Raw genomic sequence first — 26,208 nt, 5'->3', positions numbered from 1 at the left:
CTGCCACAACCAGAGGGGCCATCAACTAATCAGAGCAAGAGGCACAGCCGCAGATCCATGGCTCCCCCGGGGCGAGCAGCTCCGTCCTGCCGCAATCCGGTGCCAAGCGCTCCTCTCACCGCACCCAGCCCGGGAAGCCCCTTTTAAGGGCTGGCCCAGGACTGCCAGGTCAGCATGGGAGGAACCGGAGTGAGGGGCCGGCCCATGGACCGGTCACAAGATCGTTTCCCGGCATCATGGCACCGGGCTCAGCACGTGTCCCAGGGCTGGGGGAGGAGGGCAGGGGAGTGACACTGAGGTCAATAGTGTTGCCTGCAAATGAACCCGCTGATGTGGTAATGGATGGCCAGTGCTGCAGGGAGCAGGGCAGGAGCTCAGTGGGGGGCACTCTCCCTGTACAGGCAGTGCTAGCCCGGCTCTGGGAGGGGAGTGGGGTGTAGTGGTTAGAGCAGGGGGGCTGAGAGCTGGGACTCCTGGGTTCTATTCCCCGGCTCTGGGAGGGCAGTAGGGTCTGGTGGTTAGAACAGGGGGGCTGAGAGTTGGGACTGCTGGGTTCTAGCTCTGGCTCTAGCAGGGGAGTAAGTGGGAACCGCTGGCTAGAGCAGGGGGCTGGGAGCAGGGATGACCTCACAGGCACCACCCCACTCCATGACTGTCCTGAATCTCATGGCGCTGGCCCAACTTTCTGACTGCTTCCCCTTCTGACTGCCCGGAGTCTCTGCAGCCGGCTCCACTTCCTTCTCTGGCGGAGCTGGTGCTTTGGGTCCAAGGGGGGCTCCCCCCACATGGCAGCTGAGGGAGGGGGGAGCCTGACCCAATAGGGGCCCTCTGCCAAGGGGCTGGGCACTTCCACCCACCACCCGCTTGCAGGCACCTTAGAAGACAAGTTTGGGGGAGGGATCCAGCTGGGAGATGGGCTGATCAGAAGGAGGTCGCTCCCCCAGCCTGGCTGTCCCCCAGCTCCCGGGACCCCGAGACCCATTGGGACACACTTGGCCTGTCGTTCTCCTCAGCTTGAGAGAGACGTCCTGACAGACCAGGCCTGGGCGAGGGACCTACCAACAGCACCAGCTCCACCGGCCCCCACGCAGGAGGTGAGTCGGGTTCCTGCTGACACCCACCTCCCTCGTCACAGGTCCTGTCCCTGCCTGCTGTGTTGTGTCTCTCTCCTGACCTTCCCCTGCGGCCTTGGGTCAGTGAGTGTCTGGCTGGGCCAGCCCAGGCTGCATCTTCTGGTGAGTGGATCTCTCCTCATGCAGCTCCCAGATGCCCTGCCTGGCTCGCCAGCCCCTTCCTGCCGGCAGTTCCCGGGGCCTTTGCGCTCAGGGGAGCTGGTGTTAATGCCCAGGAGTAATGAGGTTTTGAGCAGGTGGTGACCTGCTGGGGTCGCCGGCTGCTTCCCAAGCTCTGTCACGGAGGACGTGCCATGAACCGAACTCCCCGGCGTAGAGCTGCCCAGCCCAGGGCAGAGATGCTGGAGCCCCTGCTGGCCAGGTTGCTGGCATTGTCAGGCCTTTAGGGTGTCTGCCATGTGGTGCAGAGCCACCCCCTGCTCGGCCCTTGCAGCTCCAGCACACACCCTGAGAGGGGCCCTCTGCTTCCAAACCAGGCCATGCAGAACCTAGGGATCTCCCACCCAGCAGGGTGAGCTCTTCCCCTGGGAAGGGCAGCAGGGGCTGGGAACTCCCCTCCCCCACGTGACAGGTGCTGCCCCACCCAGCTGCAGGGCGGGGCTCCAGTTCATTTAGCCCTGGGGGAAGCATCCTGCTGGGGCTTCTGCATGCCTTTGTCCCTAGCCAGAGCCTGGGGTGGGGGGAGGGGGGTGCAGTGTGCAGGTGATCGGGGGAAGAGCCCAGGGGTTGGTGAGTGTGTGTGTGGAGCTCAGGGGATGGGGTGCGGTGCCCAGGGGATCGGGGGGTAGTGCCCAGGGGGTGGGGGGAAGAGCTCAGAGGTTGGGGGGGTGCAGAACTCAGGAGATGGGGGGCAAAGCTGCAGGGGTTGGTGGGGGCTGGGGCACAGAGCCCAGGGAATGAGCTGAGGTGCAGTGCCCAGGGGGTGGGGTGGGGTGGGGTGCAGTACCCAGGGGGTGGGGCACAGAGCCCAGGGGATGGGGTGAGAGGAGCCAGGGCAGGGGTTCACCCTTCATATTGCAGCCCATCACCCAAAGCCTCACCCGGCCCTGGGGGAAGGGAGGTGATGAAGTGGGAATTTTCTGTGTTATTTTTACGACTCCGGTGTGTGCCTCAGGTTCTCGCTGTGGTTTGTATCACTACCCAGCGGGGGCACAGAGGTTAACGCTGTTCTTGGAGCCCAGCAGAAGCGAGGCCCCTCGCTGGCTAGGTGGCGTGACTGGGTCGCTAAAGAACTGAAACCGACCCAGATCAGCAGAGGGTCCAGAGAGCCAAGGGAAGCCCCAGCACTGATCACGGGACACTCGTGTCTCCCTGGCCTGCTGTGAACTCAGCACGGCCCTGCCTGGCGCCAAAGGGCTAAGTAGGGTAGGCGGCGGGAGCCGGCCAGTTACACATAGCACAGACCCTGGGGGCCCTGCACTGCGGAGCACCCTGTGCTGGGGCTATGGGTGTTACAGACCACTGCCCAGTGCAAACAGGCTCCCCAGAACAGACAGACAAGCAGATGCTGCCGAACCAGCTCCTTCCTCTTTACTGGGGGCTGGGCTCAGACTGATGCCTGCAGCCCGGAGCATGGTGCCAATGTGGGGGCAGTCGGGCATGATCTCGGGATGGATCCCACAGAGCTCTGCACTGGAGGTGGGGGGGGGCAGTGCAGGCTGGGGGTGTCTGTCTCTCAGCGCTGACTCAGACAGGAGAGCTGGGTCTGTGCTGAAAGCTTCCCAGCCTGATCCCTGCACCACCCACAGTGATGTGATGGATACAAGTTACCTGAGCACACAACACCGGCATCTTCTCCGTGGGTACAGTTATTCACTCCCCAAGGCCGAGCCCGGCAATCAGAGAGGGCAGCTTCTGTCCCTGTGCAGTTGACATCATCCAGCCAGATACGGTCAGATCCTCGCCCAAATCGAGCTCCTCCTGGGGCTGATAATGCCGTCCCACAGCCCAGCTGCCTGCACACGACGCCGGCATCCTGTAAGTCCCAGCCGTCATCACACACGGTTCCCCACTGCTGGTTGTGAAGCACCTCGACCCTCCCAGCGCAGCGACTCGGGCCGTTCGCCAGTCGGATCTGAGCCACTTCTGAGATGCCAGCGTCTGCAAACATCCAAGGGAATAAACACTCAAGAAGCTTCCTGTGCATCTGATCTCTCCTGTCGCTGGGGAATGTAGCACCTCCCGCCGATGGGTCTGACCGGTCTCTGCACACAGCCACTGCCTGTCGAGGGCTCCTCACCACTGACCAGGCTAATCACTTGGGCAACGTTGAAGTTTGTCCATTCCCCCTGGAGCCAGCTGTCACCTAATTAGGCAGACTGGACGGCAGTCTGACCTACTGCTCCCACTAGAGCACTTAAAAAGATCACCCCCCGCACTGCTGGCAGAACCTCCTGGGGAGCAGATTTACACCCTCACTCCTGGCACTGGTATTCGCTCCAGTGCGACACTGTGCAGTGCTGTGGGGTAGACGCTGGGATACGCATCTTGGTCACTGGGAGCTGAACACAGTCACCCCTGTCATTAGCGGTTGCCTTAGCCTGACATCAGCATCGAATTTACATGTGCTGGCTCCATAGCTCCCTGAAAACCTCACCCAGAGTCCATCCCCCTTAGAACTGCCTGGAGCGCAGGGACGCCTGGCAGGAACCTGCTGCGCACCAGGCTGACAATGGTTCCGACCAGGGCAGAGGCAATGCACACTTCCTACAAGCAGATCGGCCCCCTCCTGAAGCAAACACCTGCCCCTGCGGTTCCTCCAGACTTGCCACGACTGACTTGGCACCATCGTTTTGTGTCAGCCATTGCTGCACTCGTGTCTAGTGCTGCCAGCCCAGAACCAGTCTCAGATGAATTATGGTAGATCTGGGCTGACAGCTGTGTCCTCACAGAGGGGCAGCAATTCTGGGACAGAGATACTGGCGTGCTGATGGATTTTCAGAAGGAAAAAAAACCAGTAGGAGAGCACTTCAATCTCTCTGGTCACTCAATAACAGACTTAAAAGTGGCCATTCTTCAACAAAAAAACTTCAAAAACAGACCGGAACGAGACACTGCAGAACTGGAATTAATTTGCAAACTGGACACCATCAATTTAGGCCTGAATAAAGACTGGGAGTGTCTGGGTTACTACAAAAAGTAATTTTCCCTCTGTTAATATTCATCCCTTCTTGTCAACTGTTGATAATTGGCCACTTCCACCTTGATTGAATTGACCTCGTTACCACTAACCCCCCATTTAGAAAGGCATCTCCTATCATTTCATGTGCTGTAATATATATACTGCCTACTGTATTTTTCACTCCATGCATCTCATAAAGTGAGTTTTAGCCCACAAAAGCTTATGCCCAAATAAATTTGTTAGTCTCTAAGGTGCCACAAGGACTCCTCATTGTTTTTCCTTTTATTAAAAAGTTTCTTTTCTGCACTGAGATTCTGTGCTTGCAAGAGGGGAAACTTTGCCTCGTAGCAGCACCCAGGGGGTGGTGTGTAATTGTCCCAGGTTACTGGGTGGATGCTCAAGCCGTATCTGTGTTATATTGCTGGAAAGGAACCTGGCCCTGGCCGCTTTCGATGCCACTGGCAGAAGGGTTACATAGATATCGACTTGTGACATACACAAGAGAAAAAGACTCCCCTCACTGACATGCAGCCACTTCTGGGGTAGGACAGGGCAGCTGAGAAACAGGGCAGGGAAATATGTAGGCTGTGTAGGACAGGAAGTAAGGAAGAATTGTGTCTACTGTGTCCAGCTCTTGGGGAAGTTACAGGTTCAGGACTAATTCCCTGAAATGCAAATCCGATGGAACACAGTGATTGGGAACCGGACTCGAGAAATTGTCCCTGGATTTTTAGTTTGAGTGAGCGGCTGCAGGCTCCGTTGACAGCAAATCCAACCAGTGGAAGGTGCAGTTACCCAGGTCCTCATTGTGCCGCAGAGAAGTCTGGCCCAGAGATAAGTAGATGCCAACTGGCACAGGGATACCTTGAGTTATACGGGGATCTCCTGGGTGAGATATATGCACAATAGCTCACCAGAGGTGGTATGTGAGGTCTCTACCAAGAGACAGCAGCCCACTGGTCACTCTAATGGGGGCAAGATGTTTGTATGGGACATAGCTGAAGAGAGATATAAAATGTAGAATATGACTCTCCAGAAGTGTTGAAGTGAAGCTTGTCACCTGTGCCATGGCAATCCCTTCAGCTGAGCCAATCAGCACATAGAACAAAGCACAGCCGAGGAAACAGGCTATATTCGTTGTCTGGGCCCAGCTGGGGCCTGATAATTTACAAAGACAAAGGACCCTCAGCACAAGTCTCCGAAGAGAGACCTCCTCTGGGAAGAGACAATGGTCTGTACCTACAAAGAAAGAGAAGAGGGGACAAGAGCTCCCTTTCACCCAGGAGGCGGCTGACAGCGTTTGTCTCAGTAACAGGAGATCACAGCCAAGCCTGGAGTGAAACCCTGTAAGAACTGTGGCGTGAGCGTTGCTCTACCAGACCGAAAAGTATCTCGTTCAATGAGTCTAGGCTCTAGTCAGCATGGTATGATTTTATCGGCCATGGAACCATTTCTTTCCAACCCTTCTCCTTGGTACCCCTCGAATCTCTACACTCTGTGAAATCACTTGTCCTTGATGTGACTATGAAGGGATCTAGGGCTATGTATTGACTGGGGCAGAGATGGGAGGTGGAGCTGGTCACCTTGGGAGCCTGTTCCTTTGGGAGCAGCAGATCTGTGACTGCTGTGAATGCCCAGCGGGACAGGGACTGGGTGCTGGAGGGGGACGCTCGGAGGGCCGAGGGGTGAATTGTGCCTATTGCTAACCTGGAGAGAGGTCACTCCCCTCCCCAAGGCCTAGAGGATACAGTTTATGTGGCCTGTGGCCGAGGGAGTCAGGGAGCTTCCCCCCAGCGGGCACAGACAAGGCTTCCTCGTGCTAGGGGCCCATGGCTCCGCACTGGGGCATTAGGGCCAGAACAACTGCAAAGGGAGAGCGCCCACTACTGACACCCCCCTACCTACAGTACAGGCCCTTAGCACCATGCTGGGGCACTGGGGTCAGTGCTGACTCAGACAGGATACTTGTGGAACATGGACCTGAACAAGTTCATGACTTTCCCTTCCCTGAGGAGGGAAATAAAAGAAAATTCTCTGCTCAGCCATGTCGTCATGTCGTCACTGCCCTCAGGCAGCCCCCTTGCTCCCGTTGCATGCTGAGATCTGCGCTCGGCCAACCTCCACTCTCCTATTGCATGCTGAAACCTAACTTCAAACAGGTGCCTTAATACCATTGCACTCTGGGACCTGTGCTTTGGCAGCTGACTCTCCAAAGGGCGGCCGTGGTCACCTCTGCTCAGGCCCCAGCTGTGATGCCACGGGGGTTGGGATTCTGGCCCGGGCTCTGGCAAAGGGCAACACCCTGGGGGCCAGAGATACATACCTGAGGAGGCACCTGGGAGAGACAAGGGGTAAATTGTCAGGAGCAGAGGGAGGCCCGTGCACCCAAAGCCTCCCAGTCCCAAGGCACCTGCAGGAAAGTGGGGCCAGGTGGGGCAGAGTCCAGAGCAGTTAGAGCCAAACACAGCAGACACATGCTGGGACCTAGGGGAACGGGGGAGCCCCACGAGGCCCAGGCCAGCTGCCCATCAACTGCTCTGCCCTGCTCTTCTCCCAGGTGCACAGACCAGCCCCCTGAGGGCACTGCCTGGCCTCACTAGCACACAGACTGAGGCCCTCTCCCCAGGAGCGCCGCCAGCTTTTCTGCCGCCCTCAGCGGCAGAAGGTCCCGCCCCAAAATCCCGCTCCCCACAGAGGCGGCGGAAGGTCCCGCCGCCGAAATACCACCACGGTCGCCGCCCCCCAAATTGCAGCGCCCTAGGCGACCACCTATGTCTCCTAATGGGTTGCGCAGGCCCTGCCTCTCCCTGTGGGGGGACTCAGCAGGGCAGGGCTCAGCCACATTCCCTGTCGAGGGGGGAAACAGGCGAGCTCACTGTACCCCCACCAGAGAGCAAGGCCCAGGCCCTGCTTGTCCCACCCTCCGGACATGTCAGGTCCCCTCCCTGCTCCCTGGGCAGACTGTGCAGTGCTCACCCAGCAAGGCCGCTCAGTCAGAACTGAGCACCCCACCCTGGGACCCCAGGCATCCTCCCATCCCTCCCTTAGGACCAGGGCTTTCCAGGCCAGCTCACCTTGGCAACGGGCCCCTGCGTCCTCATCATGCTGGCAGAGGTCTTCTGGATCCGTGTAAGGGCAACTCCCCAGCGCTGCCTCTGTCCCCTGGCACTCCACATTCGTCATCAGGACAGGGTCTGACTCGTTGCCCGGGCCGAACACTTTACCACTCAGCGCTTCCATGGCCGTCCCACAGTCCAGCTGCCTGCACACCACGGCCACGTCGCTCAGGCCCCAGCCGTCGTCACACACAGTGCCCCAGCGCCCGTCCAGACGCACCTCCACCCGCCCGGCGCAGCGGTGGGGGCCACCTACCAGCCTCACGTCTGGCAAAGCAAACACAGCTGCTGAGACGCCTGCTCCAGGGCTGCGTTGGGAGACCCCAGGGGCTGCAGGCCCAGCTCAGCGCGAGGCATTGCCAGCGAGTGCAGAGCAGGCCAGAATGGGCTTTCCCCCGACACTAACCCTGGGCCCTTCTCCCGCACCTCCCTCCTGCCACATGCTGCACAGACAGGTCACTGAGCCCAGGAAATGGCGCAGCATCAGTGCCCCTGCTTTACCGAGGGGAAACTGAGACACAGAGACAGGAAGTGACTTACCCCAGGTCACACAGTGAGCCTTGTGCAGAGCAGGGAATAGAACCTGCCCCCCTTCCCCACACCCTGGCCAGAGACAGGGACAGAACCTGGCCCCCGCCCCTTGCCCACTTTCCCTGCTCTAACCATAGGACATCGGGACCAAGATAAGGGTGGATCCAGACTCCTGGCTCCCGATCCTGTCCCTTATCCATAAGCTCGTTCTCCTCCCCATTACCCCTCGCTCCCATTTCCACTCAGCATCATGTGGATTAAACACCCAGAGCTTCCCATTGGCCACGTGATCACTAGGGAAAGATGGGTAGTGTCCCCTCGAGATCCCCCACCTGCCTGCAGAGCACACAGCTCCTGGGGAGACAAGGTAGTGCCCTGCTGTGGGGCCAGGACTGGCAGCTGGAGCGGAGAAACCCTGGCTCCCTTGAGCAAGGCGGGCGTGTCCCTACCTGCCCCCACTCATTTGCATACAGGGCACTCTGCCCCCAGGTGGCTGGTTAGACTGCGCAGCTTCCTTCCTACCTCATTTGCATACATACTGGGAGGGCCATCGTGTGCCCTGTGCTGCCCGGCCTGGACAGTCTTCATGCGCCAGGCTCACAGCACATGGTCTGCGCGCTGTGTGAGGGCAGGGATACAATGGGAGCCCGGATCAGTGTGACAACAAGCAGGTACCCCATGGAGAGAGGGGCCACCCTGACCTGGAGGACAGGGGCTAGATTGAGTGTGCACACAAGGGAGGTGAGTTTTTTTGCTAAGAGTTGCAGCAGAAGTAAGGGGTGTGGTGGGGGATGGTGATAAATAGCTGGGGTTTCTGCTTTCCTTGATCTAACACAATGTGGCTGGCAGATGCCAATGTTGAGTGAGATGGCAGCACAGGAAGAAACTAGATCTGCGGGGAGGAAAGGTGATGTCATGTTCCCAGGGGAACATGCTCCATTGCAATGAGTCACAGCTCACATAGCGGCAGCTCTTAGTGCCTTGCTCCCATTGCATTATGGGATCTGCATTCAGGCAGTCACCTCACTCCCATTGTATGCTGGGATCTGCGCGCAGTTAGTCTCTTCGCTTCTGTAGCACTCTGCGACCTAACCTGCCTTAACACCGTTGCACTCTGGGACCTGTGCTTGGGCAGCTGACTCTCTCAAGGGCGGCCGTGGTCATCTCTCCTCAGGCCCCAGCCGTGATGCCAGGGGGGTTGGGATTCTGGCCTGGGCTCTGGCAAAGGGCAGCCACCTGGGGGCCAGAGATACATACCTGAGGAGGTACCTGGGGAGAGAGAAGGGGGAAACTGTCAGGAGCGGATAGGGGCCCGTGCACCCCAAAGCTTCCCGGTCCCAAGGCACCTGCAGGAAAGTGGGGCCGGTCAGGGCAGAGTCCAGAACAGTTAGAGCCAGACACAGCAGTGACATGTGCTGGGACCCAGGGGAACAGGGGAGCCGCAGGAGGCCCAGGCCGGCTGCCCATCGGCTGCTCTGCCCTGCTCCTCTCCCTGGTGCACAGAGCAGCCCCATGAGGGCACTGCCTGGCCCCACCAGCACACAGACTGAGGCCCTCTCCCTGTGCGGGAACTCGGCAGGGCAGGGCTCAGCCACATCCCCTGGTGGGGGGAGAACAGGCGAGCTCGTTGTACCCCCACCAGAGATACACCCGGGATGCAGGGGCTGCCGAGCCAGCACCTCCCCCGGCCTTCCACACCCAGAGGGGCCCTCAATTAATCAGAGCAAGAGGCACAGCCGCAGATCCATGGCTCCCCCGGGCGAGCAGCTCTGTCCTGCCGCGATCCGGTGCCAAAAGCTCCTCTCACCCCACCCTGCCCAGGAAGCCCCTTTTAAGGGCTGGCGCAGGACTGCCAGGCCAGCATGGGAGGAACCGGAGTGAGGGGCCGGCCCTTGGACTGGTCACAAGATCGTTTCCTGGCACCATGGCACTGGGCTCAGTGCATGTCCAGGGCTGGGGGAGGAGGGCAGGGGAGTGACCCTGCGGTCAATAGTGTTACGTGCAAATGAACCCGCTGATGTGGCAATGGATGGCCAGTGCTGCAGGGAGCAGGGCAGGAGCTCAGTGCGGGGCACTCTCCCTGTACAGGCAGTGCTGGCCCCAGTGCTGGCACCGGCTCTGGGAGGGGAGTGGGGTCTTGTGGTTAGAGCAGGGGGGGTGGGAGCTGGGACGCCTGGGATCTCTCCCTGGCTCTGGCAGGTGAGTGGCGTCTGGTGATTAGAGGAGGAAGGTCGTCGGGGGGGAGGTTGGGAGCTAGGACTCCTTGGTTCTAGCTCTGGCATTAGCAGGGGAGTAAGTGGGAACCGCTGGCTAGAGCAGGGGACTGGGAGCCGGGACCTCAAGGCACCTCCCCACTCTGAGACTGTCCTGAGTCCCATGGCGCTGGCCCAACTTTCTGACTGCTTCCCCTTCTGACTGCCCGGAATCTCTGCAGCCGGCTCCACTTCCTTCTCTGGCGGAGCTGGTGCTTTGGGTCTGAATGGGGCTCCCCACAATTGGCAGTTGAGGGAGGGGGGAGCCTGACCCGATAGGAACCCTCTGCCGAGGGGCTGGTCACTTCCACCCACCACCCGCTTGCAGGTATCTTAGAAGACAACTTTGGGGGAGGGATACAGGTGGGAGATGTGTTGATCAGAAGGAGGTCGCTCCCCCAATCTGGCTGTCCCCCAGCTCCTGGGACCCCGAGACCCACTGGGACACACTTGGCCTGTCGTTGTCCTTAGCTTGAGAGAGACGTCCTGACAAAGCAGGCCTGGGCGAGGGACCCACCAACAGCACCAGCTCCACCGGCCCCCATGCAGGAGGTGAGTCGGGTTCCTGCTGACACCCACCTCCCTCGTCACAGGTCCTGTCCCTGCCTGCTGTGTTGTGTCTCTCTCCTGGCCTTCCCCTGCTGCCTTGGGTCAGTGAGTGTCTGGCTGGGCCAGCCCGCGCTGCATCTTCTGGTGTGTGGATCTCTCCTCATGCAGCTCCCAGGCCCTCTGCCTGGGTCACCAGCCCCCTCCTGCCCACGGTTCCCAGGTGCCCTGCCTGGCTCGCCAGCCCCCTCCTGCCCGCGCTTCCCAGGTGCCCTGCCTGGCTCGCTAGCCCCCTCCTGCTCACGGTTCCCAGGTGCCCTGCCTGGCTCACCAGCCCACTCCTGACTGCGGTTCCCGGGGCCTTTGCGCTCAGGGAAGTTGGTGTTAATACCCAGGAGTAACGAGCTTTTGAGCAGGTGGTGACCTGCTGGGGTGGCCAACTGCTTCCCAAGCTCTGTCACAGAGGACGCGCCATGAACCGATCTCCCCGGCGTAGAGCTGCCCAGCCCAGGGCAGAGATGCTGGAGCCCCTGTTGCCAGGTTGCTGGCATGGTCAGGCCGTTAGGGTGTCTGCCATGTGGTGCAGAGCCACCCCCTGCTCAGCCCTTGCGGCCCAGCACACACCCTGAGAGGGGCCCTCTGCTTCCAAACCAGGCCATGCAGAACCTAGGCATCTCCCACCCAGCAGGGTGAGCTCTTCCCCTGCGAAGGGCAGCAGGGGCAGGGAGCTCCCCTCCCGCCCATGACAGGTGCTGCCCCACCCAGCTGCAGGGCGGGGCTCCAGTTCATTTAGCCCTGGGAACTACGTTCCACTGGGGCTTCTGCATGTCTTTGTCCCTGGGCAGAGCCTGGGGTAGGGATAGGGGTGGGGGGATGGTTGCAGTGCCCAGGGGATCAGGGAAAGAGCCCAGGGGCTGGGGAAAAGAGGACAGAGGTTGGTGGGGGGGGGGTGCAGAGCTCAGGAGATGAGGGGCAAAAGCGCAGGGGTTGGTGGGGGATGGGACACAGACTCCAGGGGATGGGGTGCAGTACCCAGCGGGTGGGGTGCAGAGCCCAGGAGATGGGGTGGGGTGCAGAGCCCAGGGGGTTGGGGACAGAGCCCAGGGGATTGGGTGGGAGGAGACAGGGCAGCAGTTCACCCTTCATATTGCAGCCCATCACCCAAAGCCTCACCCAGCCCTGGGGGAAGGGGATGATGAAGTGGGAATTTTCTGTATTATTTTTACGACTACTGTGTGTGCCTCAGGTTCTCGCTGTGGTTTGTATCACTACCCAGCGGGGGCACAGGGGTGAACGCTGCTCTTGGAGCCGAGCAGAAGCGAGGCCCCGCGCTGGCTGGGTGGCGTGACTGGGTCGCTAAAGAACTGAAACCGACCCAAATCAGCAGAGGGTCCAGAGAGCCAAGGGAAGCCCCAGCGCTGATCACGGGACACTCGTGTCTCCCTGGCCTGCTGTGAACTCAGCACGGCCCTGCCTGGCGCCAAAGGGCTGAGTGGGGCAGGCGGCGGCTAAGAGCTGCCTTTGGGGAGAGGGTCCAGGCTCACCTGGGATTGGAAAGGACACCAGAGCTCAAGCCTGGACAGTGGCTTAGCTCTGCCTCTCCGTGCCAGCCCCGGGCTGCGGGATGCTGCAGCCAGGTGACTATTAGCCCTGCTCTCTATGCCAAGGCTGCTGGCGTGGCTGGGAAGGCTCCCTCGGCCAGGCGCCCTGGAGGGGCCCAGTACAAGCCTCCCGCAGGTTGGGCTGGGCTCACTGCAGTTAGCCGCGGGGAGAGATGGGGCTGCTGGTGCTGAGGGCACGGCCCTGCCCTTGGGGATGGGGCACGGAGCCCAGCACATTACAGGGGTCACTCCCAGGAGACTGGTGACCTAGACCAGACCCTGTGGATCCACAATGGGCAGACGGGCAAACTGGGCAGCCAGGCCGAGGGGGCCGGCCAGTTACACAGAGCCCGGACCCCGGGGGCCCTGCATTGCGGAGCACCCCGTGCTGGGGCTATGGGGGTTACAGGCCACTGCCCAGGGCTCCCCAGAACAGACAAGCAGATGCCGCAGATCCAGCTCCTTCCTCTTTCCTGGGGGCTGGGCTCAGACTGATGCCTGCAGCCCGGAGCTCGGTGCGAGCCAGACGGTCATGATCTCGGAGTGGATCACACAGAGCTCTGCACTGGAGGTGTGTGGCGGGGGCAGTGCAGGCTGGGGGTGTCTGTCTCTCAGCGGTGACTCAAACAGGAGAGCTGGGTCTGTGCTGAAAGCTTCCCAGCCCAATCCCTGCACCAAACACAGGGACGTGATGGATGCAAGTTACCTGAGCACACAACACCGGCATCTTCTCTGTGGTTACAGTTATTCTCTCCCCAAGGCCGAGCTCTGCAGTCGGAGAGGGCAACTTCTGTCCCTGTGCAGTTGACTTCATCCAGCCAGATACGGTCAGATCCTTGCCCAAATCGAGCCCCTCTTGGGGCTGATAACGCCGTCCCACAGCCCAGCTGCCTGCATACGACTCCGGCATCCTGTAAGTCCCAGTTGTCATCACACACGGTTCCCCACTGCTGGTTGTGAAGCACCTCGACCCTCCCAGCGCAGTGACTCCTGCTGTTCACAAGACGGATCTGAGCCACTTCTGAGATGCCAGCGTCTGCAAACACCCAAGGGATAAACTCTCAGTGAGGTTCCTGTGCATCTGATCTCTCGTGTCGCTGGGGAACGTAGCGCCTCCCGCCGATGGATCTGACTGGTCTCTGCACACAGCCACTGCCTGTCAAGGGCTCCCCACTGCTGACCAGGCTAATCACGTGGGCAATGTTGAAGTTTGTCCACTCCCCCCGGAGCCAGCTGTCACCTAGTTAGGCAGACTGGACGGCAGTCTGACCTACTGCTCCCACTAGAGCACTTATAAAGATCACCCCCCGCACTGCTGGCAGGAACCTCCTGGGGAGCAGATTTACACCCTCACTCCTGGCGCTGGTATTCGCTCCAGTGCGACACTGTGCAGTGCTGTGGGGCAGATGCTGGGATACGCATCTTGGTGACTGGGAGCTGAACACAGTCACCCCTGTCATTAGTGGTTGCCTTAGCCTGACATCAGCATCGAATTTACATGTGTTGCTCCATAGCTCCCTGAAAACGTCACCCAGAGTCCATCCCCCTTAGAACTGCCTGGAGCGCAGGGACGCCTGGCAGGAACCTGCTGCGCACCAGGCTGACAATGGTTCCGACCAGGGCAGAGGCAATGCACACTTCCTACAAGCAGATTGGTCCCCTCCTGAAGCAAACACCTGCCCCTGCGGTTCCTGCTGACTTGCCACGACTGACTTGGCAACCTCGTTTTGTGGCAGCCATTGCTGCACTCGTGTCTAGTGCTGCCAGGCCAGTACCAGTCTCAGATGAATGATGACAGAGCTGGGCTGACAGCTGGTACTCACAGAGGGGCAGCAACTCTGGGATAGAGAGACTGGCGTGCTGATGCATTTTCAGAAGCCCTAATGTGTATCTGCCCATTGACAACCTGGGACGCAGATCCTGGGCTAGGTTTAACGAACCCCTGACTGGACTGGCCAGAGGAATTGCTGCAATGCAGAAACGTGACTTAGCCTGATCTTCTCAGTGTGCCTGTGGGGCAGCAATACAGACAATCACACGTGGTGGAGGAGAGCCCCGTTAGATGACTGGACCTTGAGGTCGCGCAGTCAGATGGCTGAACAAGCTAGAGGTGAGCAAGGTGGGAATGAGCTCTCCCCTGACAGCTAGTGATGAGCTGGGGAGGGGAAAAGGCTTCAGGACCAGACTTTATTTACAACAACACACCCACGCTGCCTAGGTATCCAGCAGACAGGTGTGTTGGGTGGTGCTGGGTTACAAATCATTGTAGTACTTGAATGCAGGGGTAGTGAAATGTTGTTGTCCTGAAAGGGACAGCCCGTACATATAAGCGAACTAGGTGGTCTCCTAGGGTGCCAAGTTAAATGGGGAGCCAGATTCGAGGGGAAAAAAGCAAAATTAAAAAAAAATGAAATGAAGAAAAAATGAAAAAGATGGGGAAAAAATACAAATATAATAACAAAGATGTCGTTATTTCAATTCCCTTGATGACTATGAGCCGCCAATGTGATATGGCCGTTAAAAATGCTAATGCGGTCTTGGGATGCATCAGGCGAGGTATTTCCAGTAAAGATAAGGAGGTGTTAGTACCGTTATACAAGGCACTGGTGAGACCTCATCTGGAATATTGTGTGCAGTTCTGGTCTCCCATGTTTAATTAGGATAAATTCATGCTGGAACAGGTACAGAGAAGGGCTACTAGGATGATCCGAGGAATGGAAAACCTGTCTTATGAAAGGAGACTCAAAGAGCTTGGCTTGTTTAGCCGAACCAAAAGAAGGCTGAGGGGAGATATGATTGCTCTTTATAAATATATCTCAGGGATAAATATCAGGGAGGGAGAGGAATTATTTAAGCTTAATACCAATGTGGACACAAGAACAAATGGATATAAACTGGACATTAGGAAGCTTAGACTTGAAATTAGATGAAGGTTTCAAACCATTAGAGTAGTGAAGTTCTGGAACAGCCTTCCAAGGGGAGCACTGGGGGCAAAAGACCTATCTGGCTTCAAGACTAAGCTTGATAAGTTTATGGAGGGGATGGTAAGATGGGATAGCCTAATTTGGGCAATTAATTGATCTTTGATTATTAGTAGGTAAATATGCCCAATGGCCTGTGATGGGACACTAGCTAGGATGGGATCTGAGTTACTACGGAGAATTCTTTCCTGGGTGCTGGCTGGTGAGTCTTGCCCACATGCTCAGGGTTTAACTGATCACCATATTTGGGGTCGGGAAGCAATTTTCCTCCAGGGCAGATTGGCAGACGCCCTGGAGGTTTTTCGCCTTCCTCTGCAGCGTGGGGCATGGATCACTTGCTGGAGGATTCTCTGCACCTTGAGGTCTTTAAACCACGATTTGAGGACTTCAATAATTCAGGCATAGGTTAGGGTAGTGACCAGATCGCAAGAGTGAAATATCAGGACACATTGGGCGAGCAGGGCCGGGGGAGGGGAGAGGACGACAATGATAGACACAGGTGCACAGAGCCATGAGAGGGGGCCCTATGAAGCTGCGAGAGGCTGCCCTAGGAAGCTGCGAGAGGGGTTGTACGGCCCCCTGCTGCAGCCTGCACCACAAGCCACAGGGCAAGGACACCTGTTGAATTCAATGAGAATTTTGCATCTGAATTGATGTACCTAGTTCTGAGATTATAAAGCCAGAAGGGATTCGGTGATCACCTGGTCTCACCACCTGTATAGCACAGACATAGAACTTTCCCAAAATAATTCCTAGAGGATAGCTTTTAGAAAAAGCTTTTAGAAAAACACCATAACCCTTAGTATATTGTTAATCGTTAATTACTCTCACCATTGAAAAGGTATGCCTTACATCCAGTCTGAATTTGTCTAGCTGCAACTTCCAACCCTTGGCTCATGCTCTACTTTTCTCTGCTAGACTGAAGTGCCCATTATTAACTATTTGTTCCCCATGTAGATACTTACAGTCTATAACCAAGTCACTTCTTAACCTTCTTTCTGTTAAGCTAAATAGATTGAGGTCCTTGAGTCTATCACAATAAGGCATGTTTTATAATCCTTTAATCAGTCTTGTGACTCTTCTCTGATCACTCTCCAATTTATCAATATCCTTCTTAAATTGTGCACACCAGAACTGGACACAGTATTCCAGCAATGGTTGCACCAGTGCCAAATATAGAGATAAAATAACCTCTCTACTCCTGCTTGAGATTCCGATATTTCGGCATCTGGTCACCCTATTTCTGTATGCATTTCCCCAGTTTTTTTTTGTAAAAATCAAAACTGAACGGCTCCAGAAATTCTGGCATGTGGAATCATCGTGAAACTCGCATGGCTCCAACCCTGCCGATGAACTTTTAGATCCACCGCACAAACTTCTGCCACTTGAGCTAATGGAGTAAGTGATGGCAGAGGCAGTAGGTTGTCATCCTATATGTGATAGATCAGCTCTATAGAGGGATGAGACACTTTTTTTGCCACTGGGTTTCACAGATATCTGCTGACAGAAGAGGAACTGTGAAACTCAGGAATCCTGGGTCTATTCCAGGCTCCTGAATGGAGTGGTCTCTAGTAGTCAAAGACCCTTCTTCCCTGTCCCCTCCAGTCTATGTCTATCCTATTGCTGTCTAACCCGTCCCAGCTCCTCATCTGATTTCAACTGCCCCCCACTACCGCTCTGGATTCCTTGTCCCAGTTTCCTGGTCCTGTCTCACTCTCCTCTCTCCCCGCCCCCACCCCTCAGATGGGATGTTCGTTCCAGACTGGCAAAATTGTAAGGCTTCCCAACATTTCAACACTTCCCATTCTAAATTTTCGGTTGCTTAACTATAGGCTAGTTCTGCCTACAGCAAAGCATATTCAGAACCTCTGATTAAAGGGATTATAAGTGTAGCAACCTCCATCATAGCTAGTCACCAAAGATTGAACCCGAGCCATCCAGACTTAGAAGCATGAGCTTCTACTACTTGAGTTCAAGATATAACTCCCTTAGCTGGTAGCTATACAGTTATCTTCTAAAAATCCACCAGAGGAGGGCACAAAACACATGTTGGACAGTGAATTACAAAAGTGCCAAATATTATTATTAGACCTGCAATACTTTTCACAATGAACATCAGCGGGGGATAAACGGGGAGTTTAAGAATATTTGGAAAACAATTTTAGAACAACATTCAGTGCTGTGGTTTAAAAGAAAAAAAACCTGTTAAAACTCATAACTTAGCAGTATTCAGTGTTTGAAAGAAAACAACTTTTAGGAGCTCTGGGATACAAGTTAAGAATGTTGAAACAGGAAGATATTATGCTTAGTTAGCACTTGGGCAAGGCGGCGTGCTATGGAATACTTGCAAGATTTCACTGTAATGTTTTACAATATAGAGCAGCGCAATGCTGATTCCATTGATATTGCTGAGCAATTCATGCTGGTTTTATTTCAGCCCACATCTTAATAGTTTTGAATACTATAGATCACAATTTTCAGCTCAGTTGGTCTGAACATGCAGAGCTTTAAAACTGCTATGCTCTAAACTGTATATTAACTACAATTTTATAAACCGGCATGTCAGAGAACTGTGTGCCACTACTACTAAACAGTGGCACAAGGCAATTCAGTGTGAATCTCAGAAATGTAGGACTGGAAGGGACATCAACAGGTCATCTAGTCAAACCCCTGCACTGAGGCAGGACTGAGTAATAACAACTAGACCATCCTTGACAGGTGTTTGTCTAACCTCTTAAATAACTCCAATGACTGCTATTCCATAACCCTCTAGGTAATTTGTCCAGTGCTTATCTACCTTTACAGTTAGGAAGTTTTTCCTAATGTCTAACCTAAATCTCCCTTGCTACAATTTAAGCCCATTGCTTCTTTTTCCTGCATGTCCTGAATGGGATGGGGGTGAGTCCAGGCAGTGGGATTGTGGGGAGGGAGGTCGAGGAAGTCGGTGGCTGTGTGGGGATGGACCAGGGGAAGCAGGGTGGAGGAACTGAGGGAGGACAGGACTGGGACTGAGGGAGTCAGGGGGGCTGAGGGGGATGGGACAGGACTGGGATGGGGGGAGCAGGGTAGGGGCTGAGGGGAGCATGAATGGGACAGGGTAGAGAGCTGTGTAGAGTGGGGCGGGGCAGGGGAGACAATGGGGCTGGGCTGGGGAGGGTCGGGGGATTTGGGAGAGGGACAGGGTCTGGAGGGGTGAGACAGAGGGGAGCAGGACTGGAATGGGAGGAAGTTGAGGGGGTGGGACAGCAGGGGGAGCGATGGGGTGGGATGATGGGAGAGGCTGAAGAAGAGATTTGGGGTGGGGCAGTGACTGAGGGCAGTGGGTTCGGGGCGGGAGGTACAGGGGGGACTGCGAGGGAGGCTGAGGGAACAGGATCAGGGTGGGGACCGAGAGCAGTGGGTCAGGTCTACACTGGCACCTCTCAGCATCGCTGTGCCAGGCGGCAGACCTGCGCCAGCACTACCCTGGCAATGGAAGAGTCCTCAGTGGAAATGCAGACTTCATGACACAGACCCTCCTCGACACTTCAAACCTGATGCTGCTCTGGTCAGTCGCTAGGCTCTTGTCACTTTCAAACCCATGCAGGGGATCTGGCTCTTTTTCAGTTCTCAGGTTAAGAAAAGCCTCTGCATTTTGTGAGGGCTTCAGCATTCACATTCCTACTTCACAAACTGTCTGCCTGACACATTGCTCCCAGGGCATTCATCTTTAGTCATTATCAGCAGGTCCATTAGATGAACGAGCAACACAGGGGGAAGCAACACAATGGTGTCAAGGATTTTTAATTTTTCAAACAACTTTGGCCTCAACAGGGATAACAGCAAATCTGGACAGAGCAGATGGGTGTCAGGATGGGTTTGAGTATTTATTTATTTATTTAAGTGAAAATGTTTGGGTCTGAGCAAAGGCTGCAAACTTCCCTTTGGAAACCTCTGCTGATCTTTTGGCCCAGGGGCTAACGACAGCCTGGAATCCGGGACAGATTTCCACATCCATGCAGGGTGAGATGATGGCAGGAGGGGAGGGACTGTGGGGGAGGCAGAGGGAACAGGGACAGGGACTGAGGGCAGTGGATTGAGGGTCGGGGCATAGGGGGGACACTGTGGGGGAGGCTGTTGGAACAGGGGCAGGGATTGAGGGCAGTGGATTGAGGGTGGGGGGCACAGGCGGGACACTGCGGGGGGAGGCAGAGGGAACAGGGTCGGGGTGGGGGCTGAGGGCAGTGGATTGAGGGTGGGGGGCACAGGGGGGACTGGGGGGGAGGCTGAGGGAACAGGGTCAGGGTGGGGGCTCAGGGCAGTGGTTCTGAGGGGAGTGCCCCCAGAGGGACCTGCCAGGGGACCAGGTGAGCCCAGCAGCGCTCACCTGGAGCGGCTCCCAGGAAGCAGCCATCAGGCAGGTCCCTCCCAGTCCCTCTGGCCCTTTCCTAGGGTCGGGTCGAGGGGAGCGGGGCAGGGGCGGGGGGGCTCTCTGCCCAGCGACCGCTGCCTGCTGCCGGAGTCTACAGGCCCCGCCCCGCCACAGCACACAGCAGAGCGAGACCTCCTGCTTGCCGCTCTGTGTGCCGGGGCCGTGGCAGGGGCAGGGCTGCACTCTGCAGGCTCCTGACGGCCGGGCGGCGGGCCCCGTGGGCTGACTCCGCCACACCAGGAGCTCAGCTGTGCGCTGCCCCAGGGCCCAGGGAGGGAAGGTGAGTGGCGCCGGCGGCGCCGGCTTGCCGTGGTCTCCCTCATATAGAGTGACCAGACGTCCTGACCAATGTAAGGTCGGGACGCGGGACAAGACCCCTAAAATTGGGACTGTCCCATCTGGTCACCCTAGGTTAGGGGTTTGTTACAGGAGTGGGTGGGTGAGATTCTGTGGCCTGCGTTGTGCAGGAGGTCAGACTAGATGATCACAATGGTCCCTTCTGACCTTAGAGTCTATGAGTCTATAATTCATTTCCCTACATTTCTGAGAATTTAATATGTCAAATCTATTATTTACTGCAAAAATAAATAATATTTTAGCAATTTTTTTTTCAATTTGTGACTTAGGGTCAAGATGACCCCCTCCGCAATTTTGATAAGCAATAACTCAGCCACAATGAAACACATCCACCAGCGGCAAGAGAGGCAATGCTAGTGACACCTAACTCCAATATACATCAAGGTCGCATAGCCCGAAATTTATGTAGAGCAGAGATATCGCGAGTTGATATATGTCAAATTGTCATTTTAACACACGTCGCAGGTAGATGGTTAAGAATTGAGCGAATACTGTGGAAAATTGTGTTTATTGGTGCCCAAGAATAAAGAATAGCATCTTTCAACATTATAAATCCAAAATGTGAGTATCTTTACGCATTTTTAAACCTTAGCGTTATTATCGGGCTGTATAATTATGAACTTTTCTTTGTTATGACTGGTTCTCATGTAATAAATACGGTCCATAAAAGAAAAGTAACAGCGTTAATGCTTAATAGTCTACAAAAGTGATGACATCACACTCCAAGTGGGTAACTGTGAGGAAGGGGATTACTTTCTAAACAACCAGTGTAGGGTTATAACATTGAAAACGGTCGTTTTGTTTCCGTTTTGATAGGTAAGTGAGTGTATGTTACTGATCATTGAACATTTAAGCAGTGAAAAGACGTACTGGGATGACTGCAATGTGGTGTAAATCGCCAACCATGATGGTGGGTGTGTCAGCCATCCTTAACGCTATAATGCTTGCAGTCGGGAGCACAATACATAACAATATTCAAATGCCCCATGGCCGAAAGAGGAAAAAGAAAACCCTCAGGAGCTGAGTATTGTAAATGAAACACTGAGAAGGAAAAGGACCAAGCAAAACAGCAGGGATCCTTCCTGAAATATCTTCTCTTTAATCCAAATAAAGATGGAAACAGTTCACAACATCCAGATGAAGGAATTTTACTTGGAGAGGAGGTTAGCTCACATCTGCATGGAAGCAGTTTGGAACATCAGATGAAGGTATTTTACTTTGAGAGGAGGGTAGCTCACATCCACAAAAAAGCAGTTTTGAAACTCAAGATGATGGAAACTTACTTCTAGATGAAGGCAGCTCACAGCATCAGACTGATATGGAAGTGGAGAAAATTTATTCACCTTCAGAGACACATGCAGAAATTGAAGTAAATGAAGTAGAAGGAAGAAAGGATGAGGAAGTTACAAACAAGTTACAGTATGGGGACCCAGCTTCATGGCCCAGATGTGATGACAGTGTGTGGCAAATTCTCGTGGAACATGGACCTGACCAAGTTCAGGAATTTCCCTTCCCTAAGGATGGAAATAAAAGAAAATTCTCGCTCAGCATTACAAGAGGAAACTCATTAGTGGGGAAGAAATTCATCGAAACTGGTTACAATATTCAGTGTTGAAGGACTCTGTGTTTTGCTTTTGCTGCAAGTTGTTTTGAAATCAAGAAATTGGTACATCACTTACTGAAAATGGTTTGAAGGACTGGAAAAACATATCTTCAATTCTCTCTTCACATGAAAGAAGTACAGAACGTTTGGAATGTTTTCAAAATTGGAAAAAATTTGAATTACGATTGAAAAAAGGAAAAACTATCAATGAAAATTTACGTGTGATCAAGGAAAAAGAAGAATGTTGGCAACAAATATTAGAGCGTCTAATTGCTTTAGTGAGAGTTCTTGAGGGGCAAAATTTAGCATTCCGCAGCCATGGTAGAAATTAAAAATTATACACTCCAGGTAATGGAAACTTTTTAAAATGTGTTGAATACCTAGCTTTGTTTGATCCAGTCATGAAGGAGCATCTACGTAAAATAACTGATCATGAAACACAGGTTCATTACTTAGGAAAAAATATGCAGAATGAACTGATTCAAATCCTAGCAAATGCCATTAAAAATAAAATTATAGAAGCTGCCCATTCTGCAAAATACTTTTAAATAATACTGGACAGTGTACACCAGATGTGAGTCATGTTGAACAAATGACGATGATCATTCGTTTTGTGGATATGGAAAAATCTGCAGATGAAGATAATGTTGAAGTGCTCATAAAGGAATATTTTTTGGGTTTTGTACCAGTGAAGGAGACGACTGGAGCATTTATGACTGAAACTATTCTACAAGAGCTTGAAACAATGTCATCTGTTGAAAACTTATGTGGCCAAGGCTATGATAACAGGAGTAATATGAAGGATAAAGACAATGATGTGCAAAGGAGAATGATGGAAATCAATCCTAGAGCCTTTTTCATTCCTTGCAGTGCGCATTCTCTGAATTTGGTTGTCAATGATGCTGCTAGATGCTGTTTGGAGGCAAGCAGTTTCTTTGACCTGGTGCAAAGTGTTTGTGTTTTTCTCAGGCTCAACACGCCATTGGGAGATTCTAACTCACCATGTGAATTCTCTAACTGTGAAACCACTTCGTCAGACAAGATGGGAGAGTCGCATCGATGCTTTGAAGCCTCTTTGCTATGAACTTGGAAACATTTATGATGCTCTCATTGAAATTTCTGATGATAGAACCTTTACTGGAACATCTGGCTTCAGATGCAGAAGCTCTTGCAAATGGCCTTTCCAAGTTCAAATTTGTGACTTCACTCATTTTGTGGTATACTATCCTTTTCGAGGTTAACCTCACTAGTAAGCAGCTTCAGGAAAAGAACTTGAACATACATTCTGCTATTCAAAAACTGCAGCAAACTAAAAATATTCTGAAGGAATTCAGAAGTGATGAAGGGTTCGAAAGAACACTGGTAAATTCTCTCAAACTTGCTGAAGAATTAGACTTTCCAACAGAATTTGAATCAAAGCCAGTTCGTAATTGGCAAAAGAAACAGCAGTTTTCATATGAAGGACGAGACGCACCCATTCAGAACCCAAAACAAAGGTTCAAAGTGAATTTCTACTTTGCAGTCCTTGATACTGCTATTCACTTGGTTGACAAAAGATGTCAACAGATGCAGTAGCTAGAGTCAGTATTTGGCTTTCTAGATGATGTCCACAGCTTGCAAAAGAAAACAGCAAAACAGATAAGAGAATTTTGTATAAAACTGGAGTCAGCCTTGACATTGGGGGGAGGGATAGCTCAGTGGTTTGAGCAGTGGCTTATTAAACCCAGGATTGTGAGTTCAATCCTTGAGGAGGCCATTTAGGGATCTGGGGCAAAAATCTGTCTGGGGATTAGTCCTCCTTTGAGCAGGGGGTTGGACTAGATGACCTCCTGAGGTCCCTTCCAACCCTGATATTCTATGATTCATGAAAATTCAAAAGACATTGATGCTACAGATTTGTGTAGCGAGCTTCAGGCTTTGTCAAGACAACTTAAGAAACAGTCCAGTACTGAAGTTTGTTTGTGAAAATAAACTCTCAGACAGTTTTCCAAACACTTTTATAGCTTTGCGCATTCTTTTAACTTTTCCAATTTCCATAGCTAGTGGGGAACTTAGCTTCTCAGTTAAATTGATAAAAACATATCTGCATTCAACAATGGTTCAAGAGTGACTTGTTGGACTTGCCACAATGTCAATAGAGCATGAAATAGCTGGAAAACTGGATCTAAAAGAACTAGTGACCGAATTTTCAAAACTTAAAGCAAGAAAAGTCATCTTTTACAAGCACAGTGTTTTTTATTTGGAGTGTTTTGTAAATACAGGGTAAAGTTCATTGAAGAGTTTACTTATTTCTTTCTCTATTGGATGTGGTGGTAATGGCAGTTAAAGCAGGATAGCATAATGGATGATGTTGGATTTGTAATAATAAAAATTATAATTAACATTTTTAATGCATTTTTATTTGAAATCAGACTGAAATATCATCTAGCTGTTGTGTACAAATCTATTCTGAAAATTTCATGTCTCTATTTTATCTGATCTCAGAAACATTGGTTGGACAGATGGACGGACGGACAAACGGAATAATTAAGCCTCTGTTTAAAAATATGCTTAAAAAACATTAAAAGGAAAAAAGGGGCAAAATGTTTCCCAGTTTACCAAAAACCTCAGCCTAGATCTGCCCTTGGGGTTGGGGGTGGGGGCGCCGATTACATGGTTCACCAAGGGCACCAGTTGCTGGCAGCTAGTCTAGGGCCTCCCCGTGTCCCGATTGTCCGAGTAAAGGGCAGCAGAACTGTGCTTAGCCTGCCCGGACTGAGGGGGTCACCCACAACTGAACTGAACTCACTAACCAGGGGCTCAGACACCAGACCCCTATCAAGAGCAAGAAGGGGTGGAGATGGGTGTTCCTGCTGAGGGGTGTGGGCTCTGTGTAAGAGGTTTAGGCATGGTTTAATCTGCCCCTCAACACTCTTCAAAGCTAGAGCTAATTAAGGCTCCATTAGGAGTCTTTTTGGTTTAAGTTATCACTAGAGCTGAAATCACCTGCTGTGAGACAGTGTTTCTGCCCAGCCTGCTTCAGCACTGAGGTTTCCCAAGTAAGAGCTGACAGTCACTGAGAGCTGGGTGGAGCTTCAAGAGAGCGACCTGCAGAGGTCACAGCAGAGAGGCCGGGGGCAGCAGAAGGTGAGGGCGAGCAGAGTGGTGAGTGGCTGGCAGGGCAGCTGCCACCAGAGCAAGCACCCAGACAGCAGAGTGAGCCAGGCGCTCTCCTCCCGCCCCCTTGGTGGGAGCTGAACTCACACAGGTGCACCTCTGAACTCTGGGTCTTCACTAACCAAGGACAACCAGTGTGAGTGGGGTGCGGTGGAGGGAGAAGAGAGGGGCACCGTAAAGGAACTTTTGGTTGCTGGACTCAAGAACCTGAGGCAAAAGACACTGCCCAACATACTCTGGGGGAGGTGTTTTGCTCATGGTTTTACCTGTTTGATGGTGTTTTCCCAAGTTAATGCCAGGGGGCTTCCCTCCTTTTATTAAAAATTTTATTTTCTGCACTGAGACTCTGTGCTTCAAGAGAGGAAACTTTCCCTCGTAGAAGCACACGGGGGGGGGGGGGGTGTAATTGTCCCAAGTTACTGGGTGGGTGCTCAAGCCAGATCTGTGTTATATTGCTAGAAAGGAACCCCGAGATATTGAACCTGGCCCTGGTCGCTTCCAACGTCACATGCAGAAGGATTACATAGATATCGACTTGTGACATACACAAGAGAAGAAGACTCCCCCACTGACATGCAGCCACTTCTGGGGTAGGACAGCTGAGAAACAGGACAGGGAAATATTTTGGCTGTGTAGGGCAGGAAGTGAGGAAGAATTGCGTCTCCTGTGTCCAGCTCTTGGGGAAGTTACAACTTCAGGACTAATTCCCTGAAATGCAAATCCGCCGTTACGCAGTGATTAGGAACCAGACTCTTGAGAAATTGGCCCTGGATTTTTAGTATGAGTGAGTGGCTGCAGGCTCCATTGACACCAAATCCAACCAGTGGAAGCTGCAGTTACCCAGGTCCCCAGTGTGCCGCAGAGGAGTCTGGCCCAGAGATAAGTAGACGCCAACTGGCAGAGGGCACAGGGATGCCTAGAGTCAGATATATGCACAATAGCTCACCAAAGGTGGTATGTGAGGTCTCTACCAACAGGGGCAGCTCTATGTTTTTTGCTGCCTCAAGCATGGCAGTCAGGCGGCTTTTCGCGGCATGCCTGCGGGCAGTCTGCTGGTCACGCAGATTTGGCAGCATGCCTGCGGGAGGTCCACCGGTGCTGCGCCTTCGGCGTCCCCGCCACCAAATTGCCAATGCAACCACGGGACTGGCGGACCTCTTGCAGGCATACCGTTGAAAGAAAACTGACTGCCACCCTCACAGTGACCGGCAGGCCGCCCCACGGCTTCATACCCCAGACAAGCGCTTCCTGCACTGGTGCCTGGAGCCGCCCCTGTCTACCAAGTGCCAGAAGCCCGCTGGTCAACCTAACGGGGGCAAGATGTTTGTATGGGACATAGTTGAAGAGAGATGTAAAATATAAAATATGAGGATCTACAAGTGTTGAAGTAAGGCTTGTCA

At 53.6% G+C, this 26,208-nt stretch overlaps 1 protein-coding gene across 13 annotated transcripts in view; it reads right to left on the bottom strand.

Moving 5' to 3' along the window:
* Positions 1-26,208, bottom strand: part of LOC117888795 (deleted in malignant brain tumors 1 protein-like) — a 160,835-nt gene that overhangs the window by 115,695 nt on the left and 18,932 nt on the right. For 10 of the 13 annotated variants that reach the window (XM_034792523.1, XM_034792535.1, XM_034792527.1 and 7 more), the window contains 4 exons: positions 13,007-13,336; positions 9,159-9,170; positions 7,329-7,637; positions 2,904-3,233 (listed from right to left, as the gene is read on the bottom strand). In XM_034792523.1, the coding sequence (XP_034648414.1) occupies positions 2,904-3,233; positions 7,329-7,637; positions 9,159-9,170; positions 13,007-13,336 (981 nt within the window). The remainder of the gene's footprint in view (positions 1-2,903; positions 3,234-7,328; positions 7,638-9,158; positions 9,171-13,006; positions 13,337-26,208) is intronic. The other 3 variants (XM_034792526.1, XM_034792529.1, XM_034792537.1) reach the window with 3 other exon arrangements.

This window comes from Trachemys scripta, chromosome 16 (genome assembly GCF_013100865.1).
Source record: "Trachemys scripta elegans isolate TJP31775 chromosome 16, CAS_Tse_1.0, whole genome shotgun sequence".
In the NCBI taxonomy this organism is placed as follows: domain Eukaryota; kingdom Metazoa; phylum Chordata; order Testudines; family Emydidae; genus Trachemys; species Trachemys scripta.
The sequence above is the reverse complement of the archived record's forward strand: the minus strand, read 5'-3'. Positions and strand labels throughout refer to the sequence as shown.